At 35.1% G+C, this 11,779-nt stretch overlaps 1 protein-coding gene across 1 annotated transcript in view; it reads right to left on the reverse strand.

Annotated features, from left to right (window-relative positions):
- Positions 1-6,643: 6,643 nt before the first annotated feature.
- Positions 6,644-11,779, reverse strand: part of LOC110454355 (MAPK/MAK/MRK overlapping kinase-like) — an 82,791-nt gene continuing 77,655 nt past the window's right edge. The window contains exons 12-17 of the mRNA XM_021503823.1: positions 11,456-11,557; positions 10,669-10,842; positions 10,006-10,246; positions 8,975-9,169; positions 8,342-8,442; positions 6,644-8,303 (exon numbers count right to left, since the gene is read on the reverse strand). Coding sequence (XP_021359498.1) covers positions 8,362-8,442; positions 8,975-9,169; positions 10,006-10,246; positions 10,669-10,842; positions 11,456-11,557 — 793 coding nt within the window. The 3' untranslated portion in view covers positions 6,644-8,303; positions 8,342-8,361. The remainder of the gene's footprint in view (positions 8,304-8,341; positions 8,443-8,974; positions 9,170-10,005; positions 10,247-10,668; positions 10,843-11,455; positions 11,558-11,779) is intronic.

Below are 11,779 nucleotides of genomic sequence, written 5' to 3' on the forward strand. Positions count from 1 at the left end.
CTGCAGATACAGGTTGTATGGAAGCGGTTCTTCTACATTACATGTCTGCTACAGACAGGCGATGATACATATGCATACAGAAGCATCTTAACCTCCACCACTTGATAGACCCTAAGTTTTTGAGGCCAATTCCTCTACGCTCCCAGACATTGGGTTAGAGTCTTCTAAAGGCACTGCTTGCCTCGGCAATTCTGCTCTGAACCTCCACATCAATGGTGACATGCCACAGAAGGTACTTCTAAAGTCTCTTAATTTGTCCACACCGTTGAGCACATGTTTGGTGTAGTGTGGGGGTTTGCAGGTGTAAGGCTGGTACATGACTTTGGTTTTGTAACTGATAAACAACGGTATACACTAACCTCTTTTGACTATGCTCTATAGTAAGTTGAAATAGTCCTTTGATTTGCTTGTTTTTTGATGTCCTCACATCAGCTGAGGTTATATGAAGACAGGTTCCTTGGGAGATACTGCAGAAAAAGAATCAATAGGGGAATGGAAAGGAAAATGGACATCCAAAGTGACCCAATGGGGACAGCAGTTCAGTTCTGGTCACTTTAATGTTCTCTTACGTAGAAGACACAATAGAACCCCCCCCCCCCCCCCCCCCCAATTCTGCAGGAAGTCCCAAATTAGTTTTCTATTAAGTAACATGCATTGGGATACAGCAGGCCTAATCTCTCCCGTCAAAGGTCTCTTGTATACTCATAGACATAAAGCACCAGACAATGCATTAATAGCTTACTCAACACAAAAATCAACACATGAACTGTAATGATATTTTTTTCTTTATTTTCTTTAAGTTTACATGATTTTTATAGTGTTCTACAACAGATATGCCAGTAAAATAATTATGAACAATCTCTATAGATAATATGTATTCATTAAAACCTATCACAATGGCTTGAAAGACAGGAAAAGGATTTGGACGGATTTTACAAAAACCCATCATGCTGATAGGAAATGTGTTGAATATCAGAGGAACACGGTACAGGGTAATGTACTGTGATATGTGTTTATCTTGACGGATATGATTCCTCACACCTCTTTCAACAGGATTTTCATTATCATTACATATCATATTTATGTAAATTTAATCAAACTATGTATGTTGCTGGTATAGGGCAAGGTCAAACAGAGACAATCTACCAAAGCTATTTTTTTTTAGATATTCAGCACAAAAAACAATAATAATAAATGATATAAATATTTTTTTGAAGTTCCGGTAGATTTTTGAAGTAAAGAGTTTATATAAAAAAAAATGTTCATAAATAATGACACCATTGTCGGGCAGATAATTAATACCAGATGTCCCAAACAGAATCCGATATTATTTTAATTTATGATGATCTGGTGACCATGATAGACCAGAAATATATTAAATACTGTACATATCAAAAACTGACCACAGAATCATATACATATAATGTTGACAGGCAGCGAGACCAGACTTTATTTTTATATCATGTATTTGAATACATCAATAATACACTATTAGAGGATCAACCAAATACTCTATAATCTATATACCTAGCTAGTGAACGGTATACTATTCTAGCCGTCACAAATAAATGGGATTAATTCAAAGTTTGATATCATATATATATATATATCATGTTATTCAAATTGTTGTATACTGGTGTTGGATTATTTGTTAGAGATTCTATTTATATTGTGGTAGACATTTTACAATTAAAACATGGACACACTATTTGTCGTATTAGATTAGTTGATGTTGGTTAGGAAAATTCTGTGCTTATCTATATTTACCCTTTTAAATGATCACAAGTGTCAGTAACCGTGTATTCTACAGCCATAAATAATCCTCAAACAGATGACTTTTTTCATACATTAAAAGAAGTTCTTTCAAGATAACTGCAAGCAAAAATATTTTTGTGAGCAGACAATTTTGTAACTAGGCTGAAGCGAATCTGTTTCAGTTGTAGTATTATTTGTATTGATTCATAGTACGTTCAATAAATATTTTCATGTGAGAATGGATTCAAATTGGTTAAATCAAAACAATGTCTGCAAAAAAATATATAAAACCTACAAATGTTTCTTAATTTTTGCAACGAATCTGGTACAACAAATGTAAAATATTGTCTACTTTTTATGATCGCTTTGACCACTTCTGAATCGAAGTCTAACCAGTATATATTATTTATTATGAAGAGTTCTTTTTAACCAGTATAGTAAGATAGTGTGTTGGCTTCCCCTTACGTTGAGTGTCTTGATTAAAACTCCTGTCCCAGACAAAGCTATAAGGGGAGACAACCCGAGTACTAGGCCATGGAACAACACAAAGTCAGAAACCCTTACAAAGCCTCATCACAGTCAACAAACACCGCTATCACAATTAACTCAATCTAGTGACCCTAGTTACAAAAAAATATCTACAGCATCATAACAATTAAATATCACACTGAAATGTTGGAATATCACAAATCATTTTCTCATTTCCCTTTCATAAACATATATGTATTTACTTTATACACTTTTTTTGTTATTGACTAGGAAGACAGCAGTTAAAAGATATATTTTCTTGGAATTTTTTCTCACTCAGCAGTTCAAATAAGGATTTTAATCCTAAAAATATTCATTTCTATTCTCGACCAATTTTGGACTTGAGAAGCATGGAGGGACAAATAGAAAATAGATTTTTGATAACCAAAAAAAACCCAATTCAATAAGTCTAATCTTCGGTATGTTTCAGCATTGAATATATCCTGCAATTTCTGCTTTCAAAATTCAATCATTCAGTCTAAACTACTATTTCATGATTTTCATGCACAAAATATAAGGAAATGAAATTAAAAGCATACACATATCTAACAATCTAGGTCTTATGTTAAGGAGCTAGATTCAACCGTACTTAAATATAAATACCAGGGAAAACTACACAATACAATCAATTAGTTAAATGGAAACCAATTTCTGAAATTAGGAATTCCATCTTCAACAAGCTAAGCTCAATTGTAAAAACACGATATTAAATAATATACATCTGTAAAATCATTCCATTTAAAATAAAAATATTTCTTCAAACAAAAATGTCCAAAGTTCAGTAATAAAGTAACTTTTTAAGAATGGTTTTTACTGTTAAAACAAACAAAATAATTGATTTTTTAGACATAAATAGTGAATGACTTGTTCAAATGTGAAATCTGTTGGCCTGCTTCAGGGAGGTGAATCAATGTACCGGGTATATGTAATATATTTTAAGTTATCTCCCTTTAATATAAAGAGAGCCTCATATCTGAAATATGCTGGCATTTCTTCTATTTCAAAGGAAAAGGTTTCCTTAGCTTGATATATATATATATATATAACAGAGATCTGTCACAAGGTTAACATGATGATCACCTTTGTGCTGACACAACAGATCACACTTGACATACTAAATTCAGAAGAGAAAAAAACAATGTCCACCATTTTCATTTTTGTCCTTTATAGTGCAAATTCAATGCGGTGTCAAACATTTCATAAAACAACATTTGCAAGGTTTAAAAACATGAAAAAGAAGTGTGGTTAATTCAGCACAGGTTGGACATATGAGGGTGGACATATGTTTGGGTAAAAATTTAGTAGATGAAAATATTAGGACTTTGAGTGTATGGAGAAATCAAGGACCTGTTCAGGATCTATCTCCCACTGCAGGCAAAAAAACACTAGAGAGTTCCACTGTAGACTTAGGTATATTACAGTTACCTCCCCTTCTTTTTGATTTGGTTATAACTATAGTGCAATTAGGCCAGGCTAGGACACTTCTGTTGACCAGATAGCTCATTAGGATACAAAGCGACAGTATAACAATTTGCGGTAGTGTTCTAATCCTGGTATAGCCCCACTATAACAATCTGTGGTACAGGGTTCTAATCCTGGTATAGCCCCACTGTAACAATTTGTGATACAGTGTCCTAACCCTGATATAGCCCCACTATAACAATTTGTGTCACAGTGTTGTAATCCTGGTATAGCCCCACTATAACAGTTTGTGGTACAGTGTTCTAATCCTGGTATAGCCCCCCTATGACAATCTGTGGTACAGTGTTCTAATCCTTGTATAGCCCCACTATAACCATTTGTGGTACAGTATTCTAGTTCTGGTATAGACCCACTATAACAATTTGTGGTACAGTATTCTAGTTCTGGTATAGACCCACTATAACAATTTGTGGTACAGTATTCTAGTTCTGGTATAGCCCCACTATAACAATCTGTGGAACAGTGTTCTAATCCTGGTATAGCCACCCTATAACAATTTGTGGTACAGTGTTCTAGTCGTGGTATAGCCCCACTATAACAATTTGTTGTACAGTATTCTAGTTCTGGTATAGCCCCACTATAACAATCTGTGGAACAGTGTTCTAATCCTGGTATAGCCCCACAATAACAATTTGTGATACAGTGTCCTAACCCTGATATAGCCCCACTATAACAATTTGTGATACAGTGTCCTAATCCTGATATAGCCCCACTATAACAATTTGTGTCACAGTGTTGTAATCCTGGTATAGCCCCACTATAACAGTTTGTGGTACAGTGTTCTAATCCTGGTAAAGCCACACTATAACAATCTGTGGTACAGTGTTCTAATCCTTGTATAGCCCCACTATAACCATTTGTGGTACAGTATTCTAGTTCTAGTATAGCCCCACTATAACAATCTGTGGAACAGTGTTCTAATCCTGGTATAGCCACCCTATAACAATTTGTGGTACAGTGTTCTAATACAGGTATAGCCCCACTATAACAAATTGTGTCACAGTGTTGTAATCCTGGTATAGCCCCACTATAACAGTTTGTGGTACAGTGTTCTAATCCTGGTAAAGCCCCTCTATAACAATTTGTGGTACAGTGTTCTAAACCTGGTATAGCCCCACTATAACAATGTGTGGTACAGTGTTCTAATCCTGGTAAAGCCCCTCTATAACAATTTGTGGTACAGTGTTCTAAACCTGGTATAGCCCCACTATAACAATCTGTGGTACAGTGTTCTAATCCTGGTAAAGCCACACTATAACAATCTGTGGTACAGTGTTCTAATCCTGGTATAACCACACTATAACAATTTGTGGTACAGTGTTCTAGTCGTGGTATAGCCCCACTATAACAATTTGTGATACAGTGTCCTAACCCTGATATAGCCCCACTATAACAATTTGTGATACAGTGTCCTAATCCTGATATAGCCCCACTATAACAATTTGTGGTGCAGTATTCTAGTTCTGGTATAGCCCCACTATAACAATCTGTGGAACAGTGTTCTAATCCTGGTATAGCCACCCTATAACAATTTGTGGTACAGTGTTCTAATACAGGTATAGCCCCACTATAACAAATTGTGTCACAGTGTTGTAATCCTGGTATAGACCCACTATAACAATTTGTGGTACAGTATTCTAGTTCTGGTATAGCCCCACTATAACAATTTGTGGTACAGTGCTCTAATCCTGGTATATAGCCCCACTGACTGTATGCACTCAGACAATTTGAGTTAACTTTTGTTCTTCTTTTTTTTATCAAGTCCAGCATGTTTTTTTTCTCCATTTTTTTCAGCAGTGGTACAGGGATCCTTAATTGTATGCTCATATTTCTGTGAACATTCCAGTATTAATGTTATATAACTCTACTTAAACCATTTATTGAAAATGTCACCAGGTTTAAACACTGTATTTAGTCACCAGTGTAATAGTACAAACTTACAACAAAATACAACAATTTTAATTCTATATATATACATGTCAAAATGGCTCATTTACATAATCATTCATACTTATGTTTTTAATAACCATTGAAAATAATTATACAATTTGGCACTACATGGTGTTTTTTTTAAAAAGAAACATAAACTGTGTTGTCCTCCTGCATAAAATCACAAAATGTTCTGTTTTTGTTAAAAAAATAAGTCGTCATCAAACACTTGTGATTTCATTTGTCCAGGTGATTTGTCTGTGTTTTTTTCGGTGGGGATGAGTGAAGCAGAGCACAGGAGATATTAGAATTAAAAATTGAGGTTTCTTATACGCAAATTTAAAGCAAATCCAATACTTCAATGTTAGCAGAGAAGTGTGATACATAACAAAGCTACGCTTACTGTTATTTCTATACAAAATAGTAACTGTTCATTATTGAGTTATGAACTTCACTGTCAACTGCAGTGTATGGTGTTCTTACAAAAGACTAATACTACAGTGTAAATCTAAAATACATCAAACAGTCTCATTTTGTTAGTCTTAAATTATAAAACACATTTCTTTCTTTTGCTTATATTTGGAAAGATTGATGACAGATTGTCAACTGACAGAATGGATCCCAAGGTTTACTGTTTTCAGATTTTTTCATTCAAGTTGAAAGATTTATAAAATCTGAAGTATCAAATGCACATTCTATGTACCTGATCTTATCAAATATGTATGTTAGTAAAAAATAGGGAAATTGATCCATATGATTGTGTTTTGCTGACAAAAACACAAAAGTTAAGCTTGGAAATATAAAGCACTGTACAGCATGTCCATAGAAGTTCCTCAATGTTCTAGATTTAAAAATTAAAGTACTCTGGTATCAGATTAAGATACATGCACCAAAAACGTGTACAAAAGCAAAGCACCAAACAGTTGGGATGAGCAACATTTATTTGGAAAAATTTAAGTGTTTTTAAAAGTATTATTTAAAGAAAACCCCCATTTTATGAGTCCTTAACAGCATCAATACAAAGCCTAACAGAGCAGTGTTTTACCCTGATTCAACTACTCCATAAAAGATTTTATTAAATATCAAAATTTATCATAACAGTATATATTTATTTAAGTTTAAATAATATTTATACAATACACTTAATACATTGCATATACAATACCATTTTGGTAAAGCTACACAACTGCACACAAAAAAGTCCCATATTCAAGACTTTCAGTAGCCAGGTATAATTCATTGCATTGTTGATCTCTTCTTGTGGGAACACACATAATAGTGGAAGACACCAACAAATACAGAATATATCCTGTAAACCCGACTCGCCTCCTGCCCCACTAACCTCAGACATTTGTTTTTAGTAGTCCCAATACCATCAAGTGAAACCTTCGAAGTTTATATTGTACCTAAGGTTAGACTTTTTACTTCCATATAAATCACAAAGCCAAATTGTCTCACAGAAAACTACACTCCCACTCCTTCCATCACGATAAACAAACCTATTTTACAGAGACTAGTTAATACCATGAGTATACTGTTTAGACCTTCTTACTCTTCACAAGGGTTTTCACAGGAAAGACAGGAGCGAAGAAGTGGCATATATCAGGATTAAAACCTTCCGTGGCAAAGAGGAAGTTTGTTCAACGACAGTTATTGCCATTTCTTGCTGTTCAGATTTGGAACTTACGAAAGAAACACTGACACAAAATGTTGTGCGAAAGAAAATTTAACGTTTACCACCCAGCAAATAGTTAATGCACAGGGTTGTCATTTGGTCTGATGAAGAAGGTGTGGCTTTTGTAAATGATAAATTTGAAATAAAGTGCTCAAATGATTAGAATTGTTTTCAATTTTAAAAGCTGTGGTATACCTAACACCTATAATAGCCTGAAGCACTGTACAGATGTGTATTGCATAAAAATTGACATATACAAACAGGTTGGTTCTCAGATTAGTGTATGTTACGCATGGGGGGATAAAACAAAATTCATATATACCTCAGGAAATAGCATATAATCCCTAACAAATAATAGAGAAACTACTACCCAGTGAGAACAATGATATTATCGCCATAGAACTATACATAACAACAAAATAAATACAATTTGTAATCTTCAAAAAGCATGTATCACCCTAGGCATGGCATGTATAGATAGGTATATCACAAAAATACTTACATATCCATTGACATATGCAAATTATGCATTTGATAACATGACATTGACAAACAGAATAACATATCACCCTCACTTTGTCAATACACTTTGTTCCATCAAACAATTTGTTAACATTAATGAACAGTAGCAGCAGATTCCTTAATCCTTCTTACATCCCTCCTTTTTGTGGTTGTCCTCCACTTTTGAATTTTGAACAAAATTCATTAAGTCCACTGAAATCAAGCATTGGGATGTATAGATGTGTAAATATTGGGAGGTAAAGATATGGTCAGCTCAGGATATCACGGTCAGCTGAAGATATCAAGGTCAGCTGAGTAAACCACTGTCAGCTGAGGATGTCACGGTCAGCTAATGAAACCACGGTCAACTGAGAATGTCATGTTTAGCTGATGTTGTCACAGTCAGCTGACAATGTCACACTCGGCTGACGATGTCACAGCCAGCTAGGGAAACCATATTCAGCTGAGGATGTCACACTTGTGTCTTGTACCTAAAATCCTGCTCCACCTCGTCTATCCAGGGACGGTAGTTGATAGCTACCAACAATGTTCTTCGTTGCTTTGTTCGCTGGCTGAAAAAAAAAAAATATGTTAATATTAACATTACACTTATGTTTCGTTTATATGATTATCTTTAGACAGATGGAGCTTCTGACCACCTCTGTTATAACCAGGTGACCTTGGCTTTGGACAATGAGGGGTCACAGCCTTCATAATTATTCCCTTCATCTTACCCGGTTAAGTACACGGGTAATCATCTATTTTTTCCACTTATGTTGGAAAGATTGATTTTATAACTTATCAATTATATTAGTTAGATGACCTATAAACTTGGCCTTTAATATTTAGCTTCCATTATCCTATTTCTTTTATCTACTGGTTTGGTGAAATAAATATTTCATTTGAGGGCTGTTGATGCTTAAAAACTCAACCTATGCTATGGACATGAAGACAGACTGAAAAAGGTACCCAATTAATGCTCTTGACTACATTTGTGCATGAGCATATCTCAATATTAAATATGAAATAAATGTGTATATAAACATATATAAATATAAAATAAAAATTATATTATACAAGGTACTTTACAACATTTGTACTTACCTTGTGGGGTTTGTAGGTGGCGTTGATACTGGGAAGGAGAGACAGACTGGTCGTGCCCTGGGGATGGTTGTAGGAACTAAATGAGCTGGTGTGGAATGAAGGGTTTAGAGAGTTGGCATGCATTGGAACTTTTGGCAAATTAAGGCCAGTATGATTGGAGAAATGGTGAGTCTCTAGTAGTCGTTTGTGGCGCTTCTGTAAGACAAAAGTCTAAATTTAATAACAAGACATTCTAACAGAGGCAAAATATCACAGCATTTACTGATGAACTCTGTCTTAATATAAAATAGGAAGGACAACATCAGCAAGTTTGATAATATCAATTTGATGATGGTGAATGAAAGGTTTACCCATTTCTAGTTTTACATATTAATGGCTGAGCAAGTGTTAAACAGGACAAAGTCATTTCTAACTCTCCCTCTTTCCTAACTGTTTCCTGATGTACAGAGAGTGTCATTTTGCCCGAGTTGGATGGATTCAAGTTAACTACGGTTTGTCCAAACAAAACCACAATGCTCAAAAAGAAGAAAAATATATTGCATAGTTATATTAATAACTACCATGCATACTGATAAAGTGTTCAAAGTTTCATTGAAATGTATGCAGTTCTTTAGGAGAAGTAGTCATAACAAACTTGTGCCTACACATAGACACACCCTGATTCCTGTTTAGTTCAGGAAGCACACTAAGGTTTGTGCATCATCAACATAGGAGGTACATAGGCAAAGTTAAAGCTAGAATGTTATCAAGAGGCCAATCAGGTAAATCAAGGGCCATAACTCTCTTAACACCATTTGAAAACGACATAGCAGTGACATATGCACATTTTTGTGATGTGTATGGTGCAGACTTAATTGTGTTTTCAATTAGACAAACAGACAAACAAAAAGACAGACAACCTGATTTCTGTATACCTACTCTAATTTCAAAGCTGGCATATAATAAAGAATTTTGTACCATGGAACTCCTGCATCTTAATAAAAAGGATGAACAACTGATCAACCTTCAACAACAAGGGGAGACAACCCTACCTTTCTTCGGTCTTTAAAGAAGTGTGGGTGAGTAGGTAGGGATTGAGCTTTAGGTAGACTGGGCATTGTGCGCATTTCCTGTTGTGATTCCATCTTTTTCTTCTCTGTGCGCAAAGTATCCACCTCTATGCCCGATGTTTCAGATGGCGGTGCCTTGATGACATCTGGTTTCCTTTCCCGTGACTCCTTTTCCTCCTGCTGTTTGGCCTTGGCTATCAATGCCTGACGCTTATCTGCCTCCCTGTTAACAAAGTGGGGTTATAAAGGATGAAACACAAGGGTAAAAAAGTGGACAAACTACCAAAGAATAGAGAGTGTATGCATACTTACCAACTCTCCCTATTTAGGAAGGAGACTCCCAATTTTCTCCTTCCAATTTTGAACCCTTAAATTTAGCATTTTCAATCCGTGAAATTTTTAGACTATTCCTATATTCTAAGACCAAATTGTTTCATCTGAAAGAACTTCTCTAAACATGTCATTTAAAGGGTTATTTTATCTCTAGGGGTATATACGCACATATTTTAGTTAGGGTTTAACTTTAAGCACGCAAAATCTCTCCCAGGGAAATTTCAAATAGATGGCAAGTTTGAGATTTTATGTGGGATTCTTCACCTGTTGGTCAGTAATGAGACAAAGGTGTTGCTTTGAACTGTAGCATACCTTAGATCCTTGAAGTAGGTATGTCGTATTGCCTGTTTGGCAGACAACCTCTCATCAGGGTCGTAGGTACACATTTGGTAGATGAGGTCAACAGCTTCAGACGACACGTGAGGTATAAGGCGCTCCACACCTGTACCCTTCTTGTGGGGGAAGTTGAAGTTCATGCCACGCGACCTGAAGAGTATACCAGAAACATCATGTGGACATGTCATTTAGGACACTTAATGTTTCTCAAAATAAGCTACATTACATTCCACTTTATTTGATAAAACAAATCATTGAAAAAAAATGACTTAGAAATTTACCTGAATTATGGAAACTTAGGTCATGAAGCATTAAATGATTAAAAAAAATAGATAATAAAATTCTCAGGATCATTTTTTATTTTACATTTACATACATATACATGTACTACCAAACACCCATATGACCAAGATATGAATTGAATAAAGTGACAACTGTAACTTCCTCTCTGGACCCCTGTTTTACAATTTATATACAGCAAACATACTTATTTTGGCACACTCAAATTTTAGCGTATTAACAAATTTTAACAGATTAGCACATTGATGATTTGACGCATCTACAGTACATTATATTCAACAGCAAAATTTTATAGCGAAGCTGCAACAAGCACAATCATCATAATTTGGCGCAATATTCCAAATGCAGAAAAAAATAATTAGAAAATGAAACATTTACAAATACATCACTTTATACACATACATACCTTTTGTATATGTATACACATTCTACATACCTTTCATCCACACAAGCCAAACCTTACTTTTTGAGTTTGTTGAGAACACTGGGATCAGGGGTTCCTAAAATGTCATGTATCTTTGCTATCTGGTCCACTTCGTTTGATCCCGGGAACAGGGGGTGAAGACTAAGGGAAGAAAAGTACCATATAGATCAGTATCATATCTAGTCACAGACTAAGGGAAGAACAATGCCATATAGGTCAGTATCATATCTAGTCACAGACTAAGGGAAGAACAATGCCATATAGGTCAGTATCATATCTAGTCACAGACTAAGGGAAGAACAATGCCATATAGGTCAGTATCATATCTAATCACAGACTAAGGGAAGAACAATGCCATATAGG

This window comes from Mizuhopecten yessoensis, unplaced genomic scaffold (assembly GCF_002113885.1).
Source record: "Mizuhopecten yessoensis strain PY_sf001 unplaced genomic scaffold, ASM211388v2 scaffold7781, whole genome shotgun sequence".
NCBI lineage: Eukaryota > Metazoa > Mollusca > Bivalvia > Pectinida > Pectinidae > Mizuhopecten > Mizuhopecten yessoensis.